Source organism: Motacilla alba, chromosome 1A (assembly GCF_015832195.1).
Source record: "Motacilla alba alba isolate MOTALB_02 chromosome 1A, Motacilla_alba_V1.0_pri, whole genome shotgun sequence".
NCBI lineage: Eukaryota > Metazoa > Chordata > Aves > Passeriformes > Motacillidae > Motacilla > Motacilla alba.
The window spans coordinates 61,029,737-61,049,582 of NC_052031.1; the positions used below are offsets into that span (position 1 = coordinate 61,029,737).

Sequence of the window (19,846 nt, forward strand, 5' to 3'; positions counted from 1 at the left end):
ATTCATTGGCATTATTTCAGTGTTTTAGAGAGTCCAACAACACCTGCATGTGGTGCCTGAGCTGCAGTTGATTCTGTGGGAAACTTTTCAACTCTTAAGCAGTTCAAAAGAAGGGAATCCATATTTGGGCTCGGTTTGAGTGCCAGCCCGGGAGGGAGCAGCTCGCAGCTTTATTGCAGTCACAGGCTGTAATGGTGCTAAGTCATAACTCCTTAGGTGTTACCTTGTATATCACATGCTAATCCGTCTGACACAGTTTTCAAAGGAAATCTATTTCAACATAACCTGCCGGCCGCCTCGTGAAGCAGCTCTTCCAAAATTGCACAGAAGAGCGTGAACCCAAAGGTTGTGATGACGCAACTTTTCAATTCACTCATTGTGACGCTGCAGGAAAAATTACGTAAACCACTGATGGCTTTTAAAGCGCTTTGGAAAACGAACATTAAAATTAACCCGGAGCGGAAAAAAAAAAAACCCTTTCCCTGTTCCCAGCGCCGCTCCCCCCGCGGGTTCGGTGCGGAGAGGCAGCGATGGCCGCAAACGCCGCTCGGCGGGCCGGGATGCGCCGCGCTGCGAGGGGGGCGGCGTGCCACCGGCGTGCCACCGGCGTGTCACCGGGGGTGGCAGGGTCCTGTTGCGGGACTGTGTTCCGGAGCTATGTTTGCAGTGCTGTGTTGCGGGGCTGTGATGTTTGAGGTGATGTTCGGGGCTGTGCGGTGTTTGCGGGGCTGTGCGGTGTTTGGAGGGCTGTGTTTGTAGGGTGCTGTGTTGTTCGGTGGGCTGTGTTCGGGGGGTGGTGTTTGGGGGTCTGTGCGGTGTTTGGGGTGCTGTGTTCGGGGTGCTGTGTGTTGTTCGGGTGCTGTGTGTTGTTTGGGGTGCTGTGTGTTGTTCGGGGTGCTGTGTGTTGTTTGGGGCGCTGTGTTTGGGGTGCTGTGTTCGGGGGGTGGTGTTTGCAGGGCAGTGTTTGGGGTCTGTGTGTTGTTCGGGGACTGTGTTCGGGGTGCTGTGTGTTGTTCGGGTGCTGTGTGTTGTTCGGGGTGCTGTGTTTGGGGTGCTGTGTGTTGTTCGGGGTGCTGTGTGTTGTTCGGGGGCAGTGTTTGGGGTGCTGTGTTTGGGGTGCTGTATTCGGGTGCTGTGTGTTGTTCGGGTGCTGTGTGTTGTTCGGGGTGCTGTGTGTTTGGGGTGCTGTGTTCGGGGTGCTGTGTTTGCAGGGCTGTGTGTTGTTCGGGGGCAGTGTTCGTGGTGCTGTGTGTTCGGGGTGCTGTGTGTTCGGGGTGCTGTGTGTTCGGGGTGCTGTGTGTTGTTCGGGGTGCTGTATTCGGGTGCTGTGCTCGCGTTCCGGTGCCGGGCGGGGCGGGGCGGCGCGAGGCAGGTGCGGGGCGGGGGCGCGCGCGCGCCGCGTGCGTGAAGTCACCTCCGCCGTCACGGCGGGCGCCGCCCCCTCGCGCGCTTCCCGCGCGGCCCTTTCTGCCTTAAAAGGACAATGGGGCGCGCGCAGCCGGCCGGGCTCGATTGATGAGAACGGAGCCGTGGGAACGGCGCCTGCGCAGAGCGGCCGAGGGGCGGGCGGGGGGCGGGGCTCGGGGGGGCCCGCGGGCTCGCGCGCCGGCGGCAGAGCGCGGGGAGGCGGGGAGCGCGCGCAGCGGCGGGAGCGCCGCGCACCGCACGGGTGTTGGTGGGCGCAGCGGCGGTGAGTGATGCCTTCCCTCTCTCCCGGGTGGGCTCCGTGTGAGCTGCTTGCTTCTTGTTGTTCGGGGTCTGTTCTGTTGTTTTGCGCTGTTCGCTCTTGGTGGGTTTCCTTTTTTTTTTTTTTTTTTTTTTTTTTTTGCGGTGGTGTTGGGATTTATTTTCTTTTTCCCCCAGTAGCCGGTAGTTTCTGTTCATTCCAAGTTGCTCCCCGGCGCTCGTCCGCAGTTTTGCAGCGGCAAAAAGACTTTGCCGCCTTGAAACACTTTGACACGCGCGTGGCTTCTGCGAGCGGCGTTTCGCCCGTTTTTTTTCTTCGATTAGCCGAGTTTTAAAGGATGCGCGAGCGGAGAGGAACGCCTCCCGCATTGTTGCGGACCCATCCCTACAACTCTGACTTCTGCCCCCCCATCCCAAAGTACGATTAAATCTCCAAGTCTTTAGGAGGAAAGAGTAGCCAGGTCCCCATTATTTAACTCCGAAAGCAGTTCCGAGGTGCCGAGCGGGTTTGGAAAACCGGGCTGCTTGGCGATGACGGGCTGCAGGGCGCCTTTCCCGGGCCGCGGCTGCCCTGGCTCGCCACGCGGGTGGCGTGGCCCCGCCGGTGCGGAGCGGGTGCCGCAGGTGCGGCCCCGGCGCGCCCCGCAGCGCACACCTGTAGCTGCCGCGCACAAGTTGGTGCCAGCGGCGTGGCGGAGGGGAGGGGAACCCGCTGGTGCCCGCCATCCCTTTCTCCCCGTGTTTCACGTGGGGAGAGCGGGGCAGTTCTTATTGTTTCCAGTTATCGTCAGTAATTGCGGGGGAGTCCGAGTCCGTGCACGCTGCAGAGGAGCAAAACGTGCGGCCGTGGGCTTGGCGGGACACGTGCTGTCGGTCGCACAGGTCGCGGCGTGGGGCCTTCCCCGTCCTGCCCCCGACCCGGTGCGCGGCGTGGGGCCGGTGCGGCGGGCGGCGATGGCGTCCTGCCGCTCCGCAGCTCGGTGCCAGCGGCTCCCGTTCCTGCCGGCGTGTGCCCGCGCCCGGCGCCAACAAGTTTTAACTCGGGGCTCCGGAGGGCGGCGGGGCGAGCGGCGTGCCCCCGGCGCGGCACGTAGGCAGCGCCCGGCTGCAGGGAAAACAAAGGGCTCGCATGTGCTGCGGGCGGCGCGGCTCCCCGGCGCGCCGGGGGAAAGCGCTCCTCCGCGCCCGGCGGGGGCTCGGCCCCGGGCCGGCGGGTGTCGGTGGGGTGACACTTGTCGTGCGCGGGACGGTGTTTTTTTAGGGGCTGCCTGCTGGTTTTGGAGGAGTTTGGAGGGGCGGTGAAACTTTGGCTGCGGGCGCGCTCCGCCCGGCTCCGCGCTGCGCGCACGGCAGTGGGGCGGGCGGGCCCCGGCGCTGCCCCGGGTCCGGGGTCCGCGTTGCCCCTCGCGGCGTGCCCGCGTTGCCGGGAGGTCTGCGACGGCCCTTTGAAGTGAAACTGTTGCCATGTTTGAATTACGTCAGGGCCGAGCCATGAGGAACCGGCGCGGGGCGGGGGGGAAGGACGGGGGGCGGCGGGGCACGGTCGTCGCCGCGCCGGAGCGAGGTCCGGGTGCTCGGCGGTGCGGCCGCGGCTCCATCCCCGCTTCCCGCCGCTCCCCCCGCGCCGGATGGGGCGGCTGCTCCGCGACCGCGTGGTGGGGCGGCGTTTGCAGCGCGGGGGCCGCTTCGCAGCGCCCACCTCCGCGCTCGGGGCTTTCCTCCCTGGCGCGCCGCCTTCCCCTTCCTGCGCTCTACTAATTAATTTTTTATTTTACTCGTCTTTCGGCGAGTTGAGCGCTTGGCAGCACCGCGCAGGGCAGGGGGGGCTGTGGCCACCCGCGTGTGCGCTCCCGCGGCTCCACCTGACCGGCGGGGCCGCCCGCGAAAGTAGGTCGTGTGCCCCGGGGGGGTCTTTGTTCCCGGCGCCGCCGCCCGCCCGGCTCCGGCCGCCGCTCCGGCCGCCGCTCCAGCCGCCGGCGCTAACGGGGGAACGGGGCCGTGCCCGGGGACACGCGGTGCCCGGCGGCAGCGGCGCGACCGAGCTCTGCCTTTTTGGGCGGCTTTTACCGTTGTTATTTAGGGTTTGGTGTTTTTTTTGTTTTGTTTCGAAGTCACCGTCTTGCGCCAGGAAAGCGCTCCCCGTTGCGCTCTCACTTTGGCGAGATAAAAGTTGCCGTCTCCTCTCCTACCCCCCTGTCCGGATGCGTGTAGCTGAAGGGATTTAAAGGGACCTGCCAAACCTGTTGTTTACTCGGGCCGTGCCCGCACGCAGCGAACAGGGCTGAATCCCGCCTGCTCGGAGTCCCCCCAGCGGCGCTCTCCTGGCGGGAACAACCTCGGTTCATCCTACAAAGAGCCCTGTCCCCGACTGACGGCCCGTCCTTCGGACCTGAATTATCCAATTAACATTAAAATTGCAAAAACTTGGGAGCTGCCCCCCGGCGCTGCGGCTGTGCCGGCAGCCGATGCGGGATGCTGCCCGCTGCTGTGCCCTGAACACGTGTCTGGGCTGGAGGCCGGGCCGTGCCGCCGTCCCCTCGTGGCTGGGGAGCGGCAGGAGGAGGCCCAGCGTCTTGCATTGAGCCCGCGACTGCAGCAGCAGTGGTTGTGCTTGAGCACAGCCTGTGATGCTCTTTTTTTACTTTAGAGTTTTAATTTGGCGCTTAGGAAGGTGGCAGGCTGACAGCCGTGCGCACGAGTGCTTCGCTCTTTGGACGAGGCAGTCGGGGAGGCTGATGGTTGCTCAGCAAACTTCTTTACTGCTGCGTGCTCGCTTCCAAAGCTGAGACTGCTCCTGGCAGCCGTGTGCAGGGTGTGTGCACCCCTTTCTCGCCAGCCTGCAGGCAGACAGATCCACGGCGTAGTTTACACAGTTAAAATTAGAGACTGCACAAACTCTGCACCGTAGGGACAGACAGTGAACTGGAAACCTTTCCGCTGATACCAGCGGGACACTCAGCTCCTTTGGTACACGGGTGAGCTCTAGGTTTCTTGGGATCTGTGGTACCTGGTAGAAAGGCAGCAAGGAACAAGTCGGGATTTTCAAACACACCCACAGGCATGCAACATCCAGCTGCCACTGAAAGTAGGTGGGATTGAGTGCCAGAGCCTCTGGGAAAAATTCCTCCTCGCTTCATTCTCTTAAAGAAGCTAATTGCCGATGTATTCAGTCTTCCTTTAAGAAGAAAATATCAGTAACTTCTTTGCAGAAGATGTTAAAAAAGCTGATAAATTCACAGAGGCTAAAAATAAAGTTAAAACTGTGACGGTTTGTTGTCTCACTCATGCCGAACAGCTCTCTCTGCGTCAGCTAACTCTGCTTTGCATTGATTCTTAACACCTCATTTCTTGTACCTCTCTCATAATGACATGAACGACATCCACAGGGTCCTACCTGACAGTCAGCTTCGTTCTTGCACCCCCTGTAGCACTTGCTTTTTAACACAAAGAAGAAGCCAGTGAGCTGGGACTTGAAAATTGCCCAGGCAGGGCTCCATTTCACAACTCAAGCCTTTGCATTTCTGTAGCATGTGCTCCGTCCAAAGTCCAAGTGAAATGACCAGTAATACTGCTTAAGTACATGGAAAAGTATCCTTTTTAATGAAGTGACTTCAGTTGTTCTGCCAAATAATTACTGCTCCTTCTGCTTAAGTCCCCATCCAGGTATGTTATCCTCTTTAAAAACAACATCAAAGAACCTAGCCAAAAAACACAACCCAAAACTGTTCAGTGTCTCATGATCTGAAGTGGCTGTGATGCTTTTTCAGTAGCAGGTGCTCGCAGACAGCATCATAACAGAGTGGTGACTGCACTCAGATAAGCATCTCAGACTGAGCTCCAGCACATGTTTGAGAACATCCCAGTTTTCCTTGCTGGGCTTGGGCTCGTGCTCGGGCTGAGCGTGGTGTTAGTTATGCAATCGGAGTTTCAGGCAGGGGGAAGTCATCTTTCAAGATGGAATGTCTGCAGGTGGGACAGGTTTGGAATTTTTTTTTCCCCTTATGCAAATCTTGCTGATTATTGTTTTCATGCTTTGGCCTATCCCTTCTGGAGCACGAACCACATGGCAGTTCAGAGGAACACCCACGTGGCTTAGCCTTTCAGTTCTCTAGTCTAAATGAGTTAGGAGCTTCCTTCCCAGGGAAGATCCAACAGGTGAGAGCGCTTCTTTATGACTTGATGCTTCTGCAAATGTGACTATAGGAGCAGCTTGTGACCCAGCTAGGATGCCATGGAGATTCAAACGTGGGAAAGAAGTGTCCCATTTGGTTTTTGATACGTGCTTAGTAGCTGCTGCTAGGTGCACCGGCTGTGCTGAGTTTTCACTTCAGCACTGAGCACACACCAGTAGCTGTGGACATCTACCAGCAAAAGGGTGAGTTACTTATTTTGTCAGAGGGAAGATTCCTGAAGATGTGGTTTTGACCTTTTCTGGTTTTCCTGAACTCATCAAGTGAAAGCATTCTCTGACATTCAGATGTTCCTGGTAAATACAGCTTTCTTCCAAGTAAAGTTGTTTCGGGTGGAGAGAGGAAGAAAAGTGCAAGGAAAATCTGAGGATATAGGGGACGAGAAGAGTGTACAGTATGCACAGTTCTAAGGTTATGGTTGTTGGTTATTAGTAACTCTGTTTTAAACTGTAGGGGAGAGATGACTGTAAAAAATATTTTTGCAGATACTGAAGTTGCAATTCCAGATGACTCCAATTAGATTGGTCTCTTACCATCCTTGGAGCATTCTGGCTCTGTGCATGTTTAAATATTCTTTTTTTTGAGGGATCCAATCTTAACTTCTCTTCCAAGGATTTTTTGCAGCAGCCTGTGAACTCAGGGGAGGTATGTTTATGTTGAGTCTCTGATACAGATCAGTTCCTCTGTTGATGTACAGTTCTCTGTCTTGCAGTAGATTTGCAGTAGAGGTATTGCAGTTTATTTCAGCTGAGGGACAGGCTCAAGAATTTATTGTGAGCTGGGCGACTCTGCTTCTGGCGCCGTAGACAGCTCTGGAAGCATTTTTCATGTGTGTGCATGTGCCTGGGTGTATGCTCTTGAAGATGCAAAAGGCAGAGCACCTATGTTCTTTCTATATTAAGGCATCTGTTTGGTTCCCTTTAAAAGAAAAAAAAAAAGTGTAATTTTGGCTGTGTTTCTTAGCTCCAATGAAATGCTGCAGGGATGACAATTGTAGGTTTTTTACTGACAGGAACCGGCTGCATCAACATATGTAGGGTAGATGGTATTTTTCTTAGCCCAGCTTCAGGGAGGCTGTGCCAAAGCTGTTGTGTACACAGAAAGGGAAATCAAATCGTTGTTCTCCTCTCTGACAAAGGTACTGGCAGTTCTGGGTTGCACAAAGGGTGAATGATCCCAGGTCAGAGAGGGGAGATGGGAAGAGAGGAGGATACTAGGTATTTGGACTGGCATGCCTCTGCTCTCCTGTAACTGCAGGGAATGTTTCTCTTTCAGCTTTGCCAGAAGCAGGTGAGCATGTTCGTTCCCACTGGCCTGGTAATTGTGTTACAAAGGGAGACATGCCTGTCTTCTAGGAATTCCATCCTTTCTATTATAAAAGGTTTTCATTCTTCTTGGGTGATCAGAAAGAATGCAGAAGGAATCTGGAAAAGCAAATGAAAGTGGCTCAGCTTACTTTAAGATCTGAAAGAGTTCAGAGGTTCTTCCCTAACTTGAAAACTTAATGAGCATCTGAAGCAATGCCTCCTTTTAATTTAGATCATCAAATTAAATTTTGCAAAGAAAATTAAGCACCAAATTCTAGTCCTGACAGGTAACAAAAACATGAAACCATTTTTACACACATGCTTCTTTGTACCAGCCTTTCACAAAGGTAATAAGCAGGGTGTGGGGATTTTTTTCCTTTTTTTATTTCCCACTACTTTTCTCTTCCTGACTTTACTGTTCTCTTTTGCAAGACAAGTTTCTATTTTTGATGCTGCTTTTTCAAAACTGAGAGGGCAGAAGAATGGTGAGAGCCCTTTCCTGGAGACTTTTCTGAGTCCATTCAGGTTGCTAAAGCAGATCTTGAGGGAATAGCAACTTCTGCAAGGAGAAGCTGTGGAGAGGGACACCAGGGAGGGAAGAGGATCACTTTTCCCCTGGCTTGGGGAAATACTGCTTTCCCACTAGTGCAGATAAATCTTCATTTCTGCAGAATGATAGATAACAACACTCTGCCAAGATTCCTGATTCTTTTTTGGAGATCGGTCCCTTTCACTTCTCTGCAACTGCTGATATATTTTAATAACATGCTTAAACTTGGCAAATAATAACAAAGTTAAATAGCATGCTTAGATTTGGCATAATTATGTTGTGTAATGCGTTTTAACTTCTAGGCAAGTTACTTCGTTTCTACTTGCCATCTTTTTTATCTGTCCCAAATTTTGCATGGTTAAAGTTCCACAGCTAAGATTCAGGTGTTGGGGCAGCTGGCATCCTCACTCTCTGGTTCTAATTCGAGATCTAAATTGCAAAGCTTTCAAGTTAAACCTTTTAAATGGCACAGTCATATTTACTTCTAAGTCCATATTAGCTATTAAGCTCTCCAGCTGACAGAATATTTTCGTGTATAATGGTCAAATGGCAAGTGTTTAGGATTAAATGTGTAACTGGACTGACGCCTTCCATTTATAACTGCACTTGGATACAGTTGTCAGAGAAATCTGTTTAACTTGTGGTTTTGCTACTAGCTCTTCCCCATTCAGGCATGATGTGCGGTAATACCATTGCTGACCATTCATCAAGTGGGAAACAGATGGCACTAGTTTCCCTTCTATTGAAGGATGGTGTTGAAAGGCTGCTCCTGTGAGAATGGCAGCAATGATGCAAGCCAAAATATTTTCAGAATATATGTGTTTTCCAGTCTTTGCCAGAACATTGATTGTAAAACATGCATCTTATTCTACTGTGGTGTAAATACCAGCTGGTGACAGAGATCATCTTATCACTCTCTGGATTCCTAGAAGAAACTTGGTTAGAAAGTAAACTGCATTGTTGATAGTTGTTTCTTGCCACATAGCAGTCGAGATTTTCTTGCCGCTTAAGTTTGGCAGCACGGGTGAACTTTGTGTCTGCAATTAATCTTCGACTTTCTAAAGAAAAGTACCAGACCACAGATTTAACATTGGAGTAGTCAAACAACATCTAAAATTGCTGTTTGGAAGTTGAAAATTCCCAGGTGAGCACGCTGTTGGATCTCCAGAGGCTTGTTGAGCAATGTCCTCAAGAGTATCTCCTGAAGAAGCACATCAGGTGCTAAGAAACTAAACACTCAAAGTGTTTGCCTAGATACTCTGTTGTTTATTTTCTTGACAAGCCAGGAATATTTACCTGATTTGGCTGTGCATTCATGTGCTGCACATCCAGCAGAGGCTGAGAGTAGTTCTGAGACTAGCCATCCCTCCATGAGTCCATTCAGCAGGTCACTGCATGGATACCTTCTTTTACTTAGTAGATCTACTCCTGGCCTTCAGGCCAATGCTGTACTAATACAGGGAGCAGTGAATCTCCTAAAAAGCCTGACACCTTTTGGGGTGACTTTGCTGGATATTTGCACAAATTAGCCTCGGGAGAACGTAGCCCTAGGTGAGCTCCTTGTGCTGTAAATGTGAAGAAAGGAATTCAGCACTTCAAGCCTGTGGAAGACAGCATGACCTGGGACAGGAGGGAAGGAAGGACTTATCCTCTCCATCTCTCTCCTAGGCCTGGAGGATCTCCTTGGCGTTCAGCTTAAGTGCCTTGCCATCAACAGGCTCTGCAAGTCAAGACAAGCTTTATGGAGAGTTGAGTCTTCCAAAATGTTGGTGCAGTAGGAATTGCAAAGAGCCACAACCTCAGTGAGCCCCAAGTGGTCTCGTATATGCTAGACTGAAATGCAAACATGCACGCTTTCAGCTGGAAACAGGTTCCTTGATGGATTTTGCATCAGAGTATTAGCCAACAATATTGGATACGATTTTTACTTTTCTCTTGTTCTCAGGAGTCTGGGAAACTGCATGTTTATTTTGCTGTGCTCCTGTACTCTTGATCTTCCCCCCTGGGGTGGGGGGGATGTGTTTTCACCCCTGCATAGGACTGTGCCTGGGCTTGGGTGTTCCCCAGCTTTTGCTGTGGTCCCACAGAATTGTGCGGGATCTTTTCCTGTTGCACGCCATCCCCCTGTCAGTCAGGTGAGCCTGATGCTGGGTATGATCATTTTGTGGAAGCATGTTTCTGACCTCACCTGAACCTGTCTTTCAAAATATTTTATTGCCATAATGATGTGGCAAGTCCTGGCAGTGTAGATGCAATATTTGAGATGATTTTTCTCTGTACCACTGGAGGGTAAAAGGATTCCAGCCCTTACCTTTCTGAAGGTGGGAGATTTGGGGACAGATGCCTGTGCCACAAACGCTAACCAGTAACCTGAGTTGGGTTACTGGGATTTGGTAGTACCTGGGACTGAGAAGTCACTGAGAGTTCCCCCTCACTACAGTTGCTCCTCTCCTGAAAGTCCTTCCTGAGCTGCTGTGTGTCGTTCAGTAGGTTTTTTTTTTGTTAGATTCTTAATGAATTCAGCAGCTTGGCCTTTGTTAAGGAAAGAGAGGGAAATGTTGTGTTATTTGCATGGCTCCGTCCAATTTTAATTTTTTAAAGCAGTGGGAACCTATTCTCCTGGAGCTTCCTGCAGCCTGTCCCCTCTCTGGGCCTTGGTGCGTGGTGAGCAGCAGACATGGCTGCTGGCTCCTTGCGGCAGGTGGTGGAGGCAAACCTTGCACCAGGGTCTGTTCACCAGAGAACGTCTTGGAACAGTCCCTGCCTGCATTATGAGGCTGGTGCTGTGTGGCCTGTGAGGACTTGCTGTGTGTCCAGGCCCGGTGCCAGGAGAGCAGCAGCTTTGCTCAGTGGTTGGTTTGGGTTTTTGAAGCGCTGTGGGAGCCCTGTTTGCCCTGGCAGCATCTCGTGCCGTGCCTGACAGGGGTCTGCTCTGGGGAACGACCAGCGAAGGGGAGAACTGGTTTGGTGCAGGGTCATGGTGACTGCGGTGACTAACTTGAGAAGTTTCTGCCTGGAAGATGGCTCCACTGTATGATACCTGCTCTGATAGCAAATCCCAGCCTTGGTGTGCTGAAAAGAACAGGAGCAGGAGGGCATTCTCGGCTCTCTTGCCTGGCGCCAAAAAGAGCAGAGCTGGTGGTTACAAAGCGCCAACTTCCCTGTGACTGGAGTTGCATCCTTTTGGCCGGGCGTGTGTGGTACGCGCATGCTGAAATGTGCCCCAGGGTCCTGCTCCCTGGCCCTTTCTTTCCTAGCTGGTTTCCTTCCCATGGAAAGCAGGGTGGGGAAGGCAGGAGGCTGAGACCAGAGCATGTGCTGACATGGAGCTGGGGTGCTCACCCAGGCCCTGAGAACAGAGCAGTGCTCCCGGGTCCTGCAGTGCAGACAGGGCCATTGAGGGCTGGGTGGGACTCCACCCTGCTGTTTTTAGAGCAGCTTTTCAGGTATGTCTGCTCTACAGCCCGGGGGTATGACTGCAGCTCATTTAAAATGACTCCTACTCACTCTCAGCAAAGTTTGCCAGGGGTGTTTCCAACCAGCACCGCTGGTGGTGATGAAGGAGTTCAGTGACCCAGAGTTCAGCTGCCAACTCCTTATCCGTGGGCTTGGACACACGGCCCGTCCTGCAGGCTGTTCTGCCACATGCACAGGGCTTCCATTGGCCAGGGTGGCTGCATTCACACGTCTGGGTTGTGCTGCCTGTAGATGTGCCCTTGGAGTAGATTTCTGCAGTAAATGAGCTTGTTATGGGTCCTGCTGGGTATTGCTTAATATTCCAGCTGTTAACTATATAATTTTTTTAACAACTGCATTCTAGGTGCATCTGTTCTTCTGAGGCAACGTGGGATAAAAAACTATGCCCTAATCCAGCATAGATCTTTTTTTTCTTTCATTATCTAACAGTGATAATTAACACCAGTTTCTGTTTGTTTTCACAGGGTACAGCTGGGAGGAAAAGATGTTTGGCTTTCACAAACCGAAGATGTACCGGAGTATAGAGGGCTGCTGTATTTGCAGAGCTAAGTCTTCCAGTTCTCGTTTCACTGACAGCAAACGTTATGAAAAGGATTTCCAGAATTGTTTTGGGTAAGATTCCCACCTTGGTCAGCAGTTTTGGCATTGATCTCTGAGCTGCAAACCTGATGTACTGTGCTTCTTGCTCTGAGAGCCTGTAAGGTTAGGTTAGCAGAGGGGAGTGGTGGGAGAAGGCTGCCTTCAGCTTCCTCACAGCATCCCTGGGCAGACCAGGATGGATCTGTGAGGGGCTGGATCTCTCCTGCTGTGTATGGTACTATTTGATTTTCAGTCAGTTGTCACTGCCCAGGGAGAGCTGGTAATTCATAACAGCAAAAGATCAGGCTCCTGTCTCCCACCTCACAGCACGTGCAGGGATTTTAGACTTCTCTCTGACTCTGCATTTTTTGCTGGTTCCATAGAGGTGTAAACACCTACATAAAATAATGAACTCTGCACATCCTTTCTGTGGCTCTTAAAATTCAAGAATGTTAGATGAAACTCGATGAGTGAATATTAAGCAGTTTCAGCAGGGTTTATGCAGAGCACCCTGTTACAAATATTGGTGTCTTTGTTCAAATAGGACAAAGCAATGTGTTATTTGAACTTCTCATTGGAAAACCATTCTCTTGGAAAGTGATTAGCTTTCCAGTTATGTTATGTTACTTAAAAGCATTGGTAAATAAAACTATAAATACTAGAGATTTCTTGTACCAGTTACTGGGATCTTTGAATTTTTTGGAGTACTTCTGAAGAGCTTTGAAATTTTGTATAAAATTCACACATTTTCCCCACTTTTTCTAGAAACACTCTTTTCTTATAGTGAACTTTAGAGTGCTTTGTATTTACCTTGGATTTTTGTACACAAGTCTGGTGCTGGCAGTTTTCCATATCATATTTCTTCACTACTGTCCTTGGCAGTCAAAGGCTGTGTGCAGATCCATTGCTTTTTTTTTGGTTGTTGTTTTTAACTGCAGTAAAGCAGTTTGCAGTTTACCAGGACCATTGTTGTGCTATCTGAAATATGTTTGCCAAGGTAAAAATGCAGACTGACCACTGGGCAAATAATGGTTTTCTGAGCCTGTCTTATTCATCTAGAAATAATCCAAAGTCTTCCTATTTAATTAGCTGAAAAATTCTGTAGTGTTTCCCTGTTATATTTCTTTTAGCATGGATTAGCAGTAGAGATTATTCCTGAGGAAAGCTTGTTAGAGGGAGCAAGTATTGCTGTCATTCCAGTGACTGCTGTTTCTGAAATCTTATCCTGTGCTCGTGTGGGAGTGTGTTAGGTGATGTTTGTTACTCATCCTTGAAGCTCTGTGGGAAAGTTTAAGACCTGAGTAAGCTTTTGATGTTTGTTCCCAAGTGTACGTTTGAATAACATGATTATTCCTCCTGCTCCAAACTAACCAGTCCATTGCAATTGTGTCTTGGTTTTGGGGGAAAAGATTCCAAAACCTGCAGGTGATGGGACTGTTGTTTTCAGTGCCCCTCTGGAGGCAGATTGTGACACCTTTTTACTTCTGTGTGGAAGAGTGCTTTCTGAAAGTGAGACCTGGTCTTTAAATGACACTTTTTGAGCATCCCAGGTGAACTGTAATGTCAGAAAAACAGAATTTCAGAACCCTTCTTATTCATCAATTTTTATATTTCTTGCTGTTACCAAGTGGGGGTGTGCTTTTAACTGTTGTTGAGTGATCTTTCTTTCTGTTTTTACCAGGCTCCATGAGGCTCGCTCAGGAGATATTTGCAATGCCTGTGTTCTTTTGGTGAAAAGATGGAAAAAATTACCAGCAGGATCCAAAAAAAACTGGAATCACGTTAGTAATTTATTTCTCTTCTGCCCCAAAACTAACTCTTTCTAGAAAGGGGAGGTGCTGGCAGAGGTTTGGGGTTTGCTCTTTCACCCACACTTTCCCTTCCCACCCTCAGCATCTCTAAATCCTTCCTGCAGTATTTACTGCTGTGTGGCTCCTACTTGCTTATGTGCAAATGGTGATTATGCAAGCCTGAGATGCAGTCACAGACCAACTTGCCTTGTAATTCCTTGTTTTCAAAAGCTCATGACTTTGTCCAAAAGTCTCTTATGACATTAAAAAAAAAAAAAACAAAGAAAAAACCAAAAAACAACAAAAAAAAATTCAAATTTGGCCTTTATCCAAAATTGGTTGGTTTTTTTTTTCCCAAACAGAATGACTTGCTCAAGCAACACATTAATCAATCTCATTTAATCAGATAATTACCATGACTAATAATCTTGCAGCTATTTTCACTCATATATTCTGTTTTGATATAGCTAATTCAATTCAGGCCTAAGGCTGGGAGGATGATCAGGATTCCTTGTGTATATAATGATCTTTATCCAGGATGCCTTGATAGTAATGGGGAGCCATAACTATGGTTATTACTACTACTAGCTTTACTCAAAAGTTGAATTTATGACTAAAAAACCCCCCAAAAACCACAGGGCAAATGCTTGGCAGACACTCTTAACTGGACCTGCATTAGCTTAAACAGTTACTCTGTTCTAAACTGAATGTGTTAAAAATGGGAAGTTGACAAAAGTTGAACCAATGTGCTTTTTAAACTAGTTTTCTGTGTTTTCCTGCAGACACAGTCTCTTGCAGAGGCTGAGATTAGCCAGATTTAAATGAAACATGAGAGTGTCAGTGCACAGAGCTGCCTTGGATTAACTGAGGGGGTTTGGAACTCCTTCTCTAAGTCAGTACCTGTGTCTTGACTGGGGCAATACCTGGGCATGATGCACAAGTATTCAGGCATGCTTTTTCTCTGTCCTAGGTGGTAGATGCCAGGGCTGGACCCAGCCTTAAAACAACGTTGAAACCAAAGAAAATGAAAACTCTCTCTGGAAGCAGAATAAAGAGCAATCAAATCAGCAAACTGCAAAAGGAATTCAAGCGGCACAGTAAGTGGATCCAAAGAGATTCTGGCAATAAACTTCAGCCTCCCCTAACACTGTTAACTGGCCAAGCTGAATCACTGCCTAGATTTGGTTGTGCGCTCCCACATTTGGGCTCTCCCTGTTTTCACAGCCTCTTATCCTCTGAGAGTTTTGGGAGGGTGTGGAATGAGAAGGAAGAGCTTGTGTGCAGGGTGGGCTGCAAGACAGAGGTGGGGAAGTGGCAAGGAGGCATGAGGAGTCTGGCTTGAAAGTGCAGGCAGTTGTAGCTTATGTCCCACACTTAAAAGACCTATCCGTAGAAAGAACATCGTGGACAAAGATCTCATTGAATCTGAATCTGGAAGAGGCTTCTCCCTGCTTTCAGTAATGTGCTATGGCTATTTTCAACTCTCTTTTTCCAAAAAACATTGCAGTAATTTTCTTCCATATGTACTTTTAAACATAGATTTACCCCCACCCCATAAATTCCTACCATGATTCCTTATACCTTCCTCTGCCAGTCTCAGTGATTTCTTTCCAGTAGTACAAGGACTCTCCAAAGAGATTTGGATTCATAGCTTTCCAACAAAACCATCTGCCAGTTATGCTCTAAATGTGTGTCAGTACTTAGGGCTTTTCTTCTAAAGCAAACCTTCCAGCTTCTTCACTGTTGCTGACTCGGTCTCTCTCTCTTTCAATTATCCTGCCTAGTCAGAAGGAGAAGTCTCCAAAGAATCAGTAAAGGCCCTGGCCCAATGAGCTTTGGTCTCCTCATTCAAGGCACTGCAGTTAATCTAATTTTGTCACTGTAGCTGCCAGAGATGGCAGCTGAAAGGTGGGAGAGCAGACACTGTTAAGGTGTGTGTCTGCACTGGGTCTGCAGTTCCAGCAAAAGCTCAATACTACCTAACACATAATGAGAATATATATATATTATATATTCTCATTATATTATATATATAAAAAATGCACTATTGGGAAGAGCTTTGCAGCACTTTACCTGAAAGAAAAGGTACAGTAAGAGAAAGTCTGGAGCATGGATCTTCACTGTCTTGAGGGATCTCCCAGTGATTTCAGAGCATGGCTAGGTTTGAGAGCCAGAAACTGAAGCCTGGTCCTGAACCTCTTTCCAATCTCTCATGTACAAGGACTCCTTCCACTTCTGAAGGCTCTTTCACAAATCCTGACATTCTCTATACTGAAACAAGTAGGAGCAAGTTAAATAAATGGGCTGCTGTTGTTAGGTTTTTCTTGTTAATTAAAGCCCATCTGTGCCTCTGCTCCCGATCCACAAATCAGGAGGAGGGTAAGTCGTTGGATGCATGTCCTGATCCTTGCATTTCTTCCTTGCCCTGCAGATTCTGATGCCCACAGCACAACTTCAAGTGCCTCCCCGGCTCAGTCACCCTGTTACAGTAACCAGTCGGACGATGGCTCTGACACAGAGCTGAGCGCCGGGGCCAGCAGAACACCGGTGTTCTCCTTCCTAGATCTCACCTACTGGAAAAGGTAAAAAGCAGCAGAACCTGCGCTCTGTGCAGGCAGCAAGTTCACTTTGCATACATGCTGCTTGATTCTGCTTCTTCATCCTGGTCTGGTATGAGGATGTAATTTAAGTCACAGGGCGATATACAACACCTGCCTGTTCATGCTTGGAAAGAAATGCCTTGTGTTTAAGACAATTTCCCCTATCTCCCTTCAGTTCCCTAAACATTAAAACAGTTGCTGGGAAATATTTTTGCTGGTTTTGGGAATAGCAGATTATATTCCTGTCTGTCATTATCTCTTCTTAAAACTATGCCCTGTAGATATGATGTGTTGCTACATACAAGAGTGCTCCCAGCTTGCCAGCAAAACACAGCATTTGATTTGGTTGACCTGTGAGGGTAGTCATTTGGAAAAAAAAAAAAAATCTGGAGTGGGAGGAAAACCACAAGGTTTTCTGGGAGCTGACGAGCTTGTTATCTTTTATTGCATGTTGTGACACAGTAATCCCTTGTTTAGCTAATTGCTCAATTGAAATTGTTGTGACTTTGCTGCCTCCTCTCAAATAATATTTGCAAGTGCATTGTAGCCAAGGTTAGTTCAGACCAGATGATTGTGTCTGAAGCTTCTCTGGGAAGCAAAGTTGGAGACTTGGTTTTTGTATAGACATGTTTGGGTTTTTTCTCTTTTTTTTTTTTTTTGTTGGTTCCTCTTCCCCCCCAAGACCTGTTGTGGATTTAGACACAGACTTGTTTGCTGTTTGTGAGCAGTCTTTTTGTGTCCTCTGAGTTGGAGGCTCAATAAAGTAGTGTCTGGGGTCAGACTTGCTTTTTGCATGTTTGTGAATTCTGTATATTCTAAACAGACAAAGTATCTGTCTCCCTGCTGTTTCTTACAGGCAAAAGGTCTGCTGTGGAATTATTTACAAAGGGCGTTTTGGAGAAGTCCTCATAGACACTCATCTCTTCAAACCTTGTTGTAGCAATAAAAAGTCTGCCACTGAAAAGCCAGAACAAGAAGGACCCCAATCTCCAGCAATCTCCACCCAAGAGGAGTGGTGACTTCCTTGGATAGCTGCAGAAGGTTATACAGATCCTCTTATTCTCTGGAAAAATACTAGAAAAGTGACTCTTCACTTTGGACACCTGCTATGCTGCCAAAAGACTATTCCCTAGAACTGTTTTGGGTTTTACTGCTACGATTCCACAAACTCTGAAGCCAGTTTGTATCCTTTCAGAAAGACTGTACATAATATTTAAGATGCTATGGAACACTTGGCAAAGCTGAATGCTGCTGCAAGGTTGTCTAATTTTCCCCCACACTCACTCCCCAAGTGAATATGAGGGTGGGGTTTGTATATTAAAGTATATGTAGTTCATGTTTCTGTATGAAAGAAGCAGTGGTTGTAAGGCTTTTGGGGTTTTTTTTTTTCTTTCTTTATAAGTTGGTTGGCAAACTTCATGAATTCCCAAGAAAATATTTCATTTTTAGACATGTATGAGTCAAGAAGATGAACTAATACATAGAAATGTTATAAGTCCCCTCTCTAGTTATATAAATATCTATTTTTAAAGGTGTGGCGATTTCACCCTATACTACTGACATAACAAAGACAAATATTTCATCCCTCCCATGTGACACAGACTGGTAATCTGCAGACATCTCTACTTCAAGTGGTAGCTATCTGAGAAGGCCTCCAGCATAAAAGTGCTCTTGAGAAGGGGTGGGAGAGCTCTCCACCTTAGCTAAGGATTAAGATTTTCCTAAGAACTGAACATAGCAAAAGGGGAGGTTACTTTTTTTAAACCAGCAGCAGGCACCCTGGGCTTGGTGTAATAACCCCTGTTGGTTAGAGATGGACCAAGAAACCCCTTGATGCCCAAGTCAGGTGTAGATGGCAGCCAAAACTGAGTAACTGCTCTCTGTAGGCCCAGTGCAGCTGAAATAGGACCACAAACAAGACTCCTCCTGGCTTTGGACCTGACAAAGAACCAAACCCCTTGCTAAGCAAATCAGGCTCTGGTCCAGGGACATAATCTGGTTGCAGCCTGGGGTTTGGATTCACAATAACTGTTTTGAAACCCTTCCCCTGCAGTGCTTCTCTGTGTTTGGGTTTTGTTGGGTTTTGGTTTTTTTTTTTTTCGTTTGTTTGTTTAAGCAACTGCCAGGTCAACACTTTTGTGAATACTGAATCTGAAAAGTTCTGCTAAGAATGGTGCTGTGCTGAATCAAGGCAGCAGCTCTGTTTGCATATGTGATCAAAAGATAATACTTTATACATAGATTCCCAGACAAGCTCATGTGCAAATCGTTGTGACACTCCTCCAAACTCTGCTTTGCCTCTAGGGTGGAAGCAGCTTCCTGGAAGATTGTGCTGCAGTTTTAGCTCCCAGTTGCTTCACGTTCCTTTTATGAAGGTTTTACTTGTGTGAGTTGGGAATTCCGCTTTTTGTTTGGTTGGTTTTTTTCTGGTTTTAGGGGGAGGGAGGATTTTTTTTTTTACTATTACTCTTTTGGGGTATCGTACAATGAATTGCTACATGGTGTGATTCTTGTGGTGTCCTGTGTGGGGCCAGGAGTTGGAGTTGGTCCTGGTGGATCCCTCAACTCAGCATATTCTATGATTCTAAGCTTTCCTTTTTTGTGAGAGTCATTGGCATAATACTGTGGTGGGTAGGGTTTAGGACTGGATTTCCCTGTAGTCTCAGTTCCTGAAATGGGAATACTTAGCAAATGAAAATATAGATAGGGAAAGATATGCAGGTTTTAAGAGGAGCCTCTACCCTCAAAGCTTTTTTTTTTTTTTTCTTTCTTTTTTCCTCTCCTGTTGGGTCAACCAGTCTCTGGAGAGAAAGAAAATCAGGGGAAACAGGGCTTTGACTTATCACAGCCTTACAGCTTAGAGCTTTCCTTGGACTCAATTTGCTTTTTCTAAACTCTGAGGCTCTTAAGGGAGGACAAAGCTGCTTACCTTGCTTTTATTCTCAACCAAATAGAATCATTCAGGTTGGAAAAGACCTAAGCCCATTGAGTCCAGCCATAGATACAATGGATACTTGATTGTATAAAGGCATAACTAAGTCGGTCATGTCTAATAAGGGCTTGGGCAAGAGTCCTCACTGTGTTTGCAGACACCTATTTCATGTGAATTTGTGTTTTCAGCATCAATAATTCTGTACACCTAAGAAGGCTGCAGTGTTGGTGGTAGGATGTGCTCTGATACAGATCATCTCTTCTGTATTTATTTATTTATTGCTAGATTTCAACCAACTGCTTCCCCTACTCCCTCCCACCTCTTCCATTCCTGGTAGTAATGCAAAATGAGTAGTCATGCACTTTGTATTAATGTATTAGAAATCTATGGAACCTGTTTTGTACTTTTATACAGACACTTGTAATCCAAACTTTGTTTTTACTAGGGTAATGAATAAATTTAGTCTTATTTAGAAAATAAGCAACTTCTCATGTGTTTATTTCAGCTCTGTTCTTCTGTTAATTAGATTTAGTGTTGGAGCTGGCCCAGGCAACCCATGTTTCTATTTGAACAAGACCAAGCCTTTTTTTGAGGGGGGTGTGAGGTAATTTCCTTCCTATTTAATTTGGAAAGAAGAGCAGAGCAAGGGAAGGAGGTGGTGTTTGTTATGACAGACAGTTGTCTCAGGGCAGAATCACAGAGCTTTCCCCTGGCACTGCTTGTGTGTCAGGCATT

General features: G+C 47.9%; 1 protein-coding gene across 2 annotated transcripts; it reads left to right on the forward strand.

Annotated features, from left to right (window-relative positions):
* Positions 1 to 550: 550 nt before the first annotated feature.
* On the forward strand, positions 551 to 19,591 carry SINHCAF (SIN3-HDAC complex associated factor). Of its 2 annotated transcripts, none has more exons than XM_038155071.1 (6): positions 551 to 696; positions 11,675 to 11,822; positions 13,471 to 13,570; positions 14,550 to 14,676; positions 16,011 to 16,161; positions 17,036 to 19,591. In XM_038155071.1, exons 2-6 carry the CDS (start codon positions 11,695 to 11,697, stop codon positions 17,196 to 17,198), a joined length of 669 nt encoding a protein of 222 aa, XP_038010999.1. In that variant the 5' UTR covers positions 551 to 696; positions 11,675 to 11,694; the 3' UTR covers positions 17,199 to 19,591. The 2 variants fall into 2 exon arrangements, with proteins under 2 accessions (XP_038010999.1, XP_038010998.1); XM_038155070.1 differs by lacking the exon at positions 551 to 696 and adding an exon at positions 1,613 to 1,690.
* The last annotated feature ends 255 nt before the right edge of the window (positions 19,592 to 19,846 follow it).